The sequence below is a fragment of the Ananas comosus genome (assembly GCF_001540865.1).
Source record: "Ananas comosus chloroplast DNA, complete genome".
Classification (NCBI taxonomy): domain Eukaryota; kingdom Viridiplantae; phylum Streptophyta; class Magnoliopsida; order Poales; family Bromeliaceae; genus Ananas; species Ananas comosus.
This window is the reverse complement of record NC_026220.1, coordinates 45,001-47,500: the sequence shown is the minus strand read 5'-3', so window position 1 is coordinate 47,500 and position 2,500 is coordinate 45,001. Positions and strand designations below refer to the sequence as shown.

General features: G+C 36.0%; 1 protein-coding gene and 1 non-coding gene across 2 annotated transcripts in view; one reads left to right on the top strand and one right to left on the bottom strand. All coding sequences in view use genetic code 11, as the record gives it.

The window, feature by feature from the left end:
- Positions 1-113: 113 nt before the first annotated feature.
- On the bottom strand, positions 114-200 carry trnS. The gene has a single exon. It is a non-coding gene; the product is annotated as a tRNA-Ser (tRNA).
- A 617-nt stretch (positions 201-817) lies between these two features.
- Positions 818-2,500, top strand: part of ycf3 (hypothetical chloroplast RF3) — a 1,985-nt gene continuing 302 nt past the window's right edge. Inside the window, exons 1-2 of the mRNA in view lie at positions 818-949; positions 1,676-1,903. Of these exons, the coding sequence (YP_009116343.1) occupies positions 818-949; positions 1,676-1,903 (360 nt within the window). The remainder of the gene's footprint in view (positions 950-1,675; positions 1,904-2,500) is intronic.

The following is a 2,500-nucleotide window of genomic DNA, read 5'->3' as shown; positions in this document are numbered from 1 at the left end:
TAATTAGGAATAGAGAATTTCTATCAAATAAAGGTCTTATTGCTGGAATAATGGTTTCAATTGTTATTTGATTTGATACATCGTGGTCGATAACGTTGGTGAATTAACAGAAACGGAAAGAGAGGGATTCGAACCCTCGGTAAACAAAAGCCTACATAGCAGTTCCAATGCTACGCCTTGAACCACTCGGCCATCTCTCCTACATAATCTTATTATTGGCCAGAAACTGAGTGAATAGCGAGTTATTCATATTACTGCAGTACAGGTACGACCGATCACTAGTTCCATAGGAAGAATTCCTTTCCCATTTAATATTTCTCAACAAAAACTTCTCTCATTCATCAGCTACCCCACGGATCTATTCCAAATTTATGAATCGTCCCATGGATTTTGATATTTCGATTGTATGGCGTGGTGTATACACGTTATGCAAACAGAAGGTATGCTTACTCTACTCTATTTTTTCATGGAATGATTATTCCATTCTTTTTTCTCTTTGGATCATAACCAAATCAAAACTTCTCGAGTTATCAGAATCCGTAGTAAAATAAAGTCCTTGGTTATTTAACTTAGATGAAATAGTAATAGTTCCGCTCATTGGTATACTACAAAAATGGGAATGAAATCAATCTGATTCCAATATCTCATATCTTTCCCAAACAAAAGGGGACAATTTAAGCGGAAAGCCCATATCTATTTATTAGAATAAAATTAGTCTGTTTTTATGTTATTTCGTACTGTATAATTCCTTTGCTTTGTTTGTGGGATAATTTTCCCCGAGGGGTAATGAAAAGAATTCTAGAATGGATTGCTAATTATGCCTAGATCTCGTATAAATGGAAATTTTATTGATAAGACCTCTTCAATTGTAGCCAATATCTTATTACGAATAATTCCGACAACTTCAGGAGAAAAAAAGGCATTTACCTATTACAGAGATGGTGCGATTTGATTCTTTTTTCTTGTTTTTTTTAGCCCTCACCTCAGTCTTACGAGAAAGAGACGCGGTTCGGTATAGAAAGAACGAAATTCTTGAAATAAACCTACGCTCGGTGAAGGTGAAGTTTGGAGATAGAACAATTCCTTCTATCGTGTATCCTCGATTGATGCAGCCTCAGATGTTTCAATTGTTGATTTGAGTATTGAGCGAAAGGTTACACCTATGGGTTCTGTATTGCGGGTCAATCCTACACTACATTAGTACCAATAGGCGGCATAAGGGAAAAAGCACTACACCTAGGAATCAACAACACAAAAACTTTGTTATAAATTCCCCTTTTCCTTATCGGTATCGGGACTAACAAGAATGGTTGGGACAACAAACATCCATCTCGTTTGTACTTTGGATACCCGTATAACCATCAAAGATCGTTGAAGTGACTAATTCCTGGAAATAGAAGGCGTTGAGAACAAAGAAATTGTTGGAGTTACCATTTATATCTAACACTAATATGATTGGTGTTAAGAAAAAACCTCTTGCGGGAAGGCTGGCTAGAGATTTCTTGTAAAAATACTAGTTCCTTTCAGTTCATAATGAGATGAGAATAGTTCAATTTTTATTCTATGGATTATTCCCCTTAGGACTATGCGCAGAAGGGAGGAGCCGTATGAGATGAAAATCTCATGTACGGTTCTGGAACGGAGATTTTCTGAATAGAATGAACGACCGTAACGGATGTTGGCTCAATCCGAAGGAAATTATGCGGAAGCTTTACAGAATTATTATGAAGCTACGCGACCAGAAATTGATCCCTATGATCGAAGTTATATACTCTATAACATAGGCCTTATACACACAAGCAATGGAGAGCATACAAAGGCTTTGGAATATTATTTCCGGGCACTAGAACGAAACCCATTCTTACCACAAGCTTTTAATAATATGGCCGTGATCTGTCATTACGTGCGACTATCTCCACTATAGAAATAAGGAAAAAAAGCAAAGATCAAATTGGCTAGTAAATACTAGAAAAAAATAGGCTTTCTACATAATGCATCGTCCAAAGCAACGATTTTTATCAGCTGTAGCAAGGAAAGAGACTTCACGAGAACCAAAATAGGAAGAAAAAAAAAATGAGTGCAGCCTATATACTATATTCTATGGATAAAGGATCAAATTGATAGAGAAAGCACCGTAAAGATCAATTAGCGAGCTATTGAGTCGATACAGTTAAGAACTGCTTACTTATGTCATGATATGGGACAAAAGTTAGGAATCAACTTATGTAATAGAGTCGATCCACTAAGGTATTGAGCAGCGGTGTAGCATCAGATCCCAAAGATAGTAAGTTCTTTTTTCTTATGGAAAAAAGTCTTTTTCAAAGATTCTATATGAATTCCATATATGAAACCGAGATAGTTACCTTTCAGAAAATTCTAACGATATTGCGGGGATACCTATGCTTCATTCTTCTGAAGGTGGGAGAAAAGATCAAACTGATTCTGATTATTGATCAAAATTAGGGTTTGAAACTTATGTAATTAACTTCTTCTGGTTAAC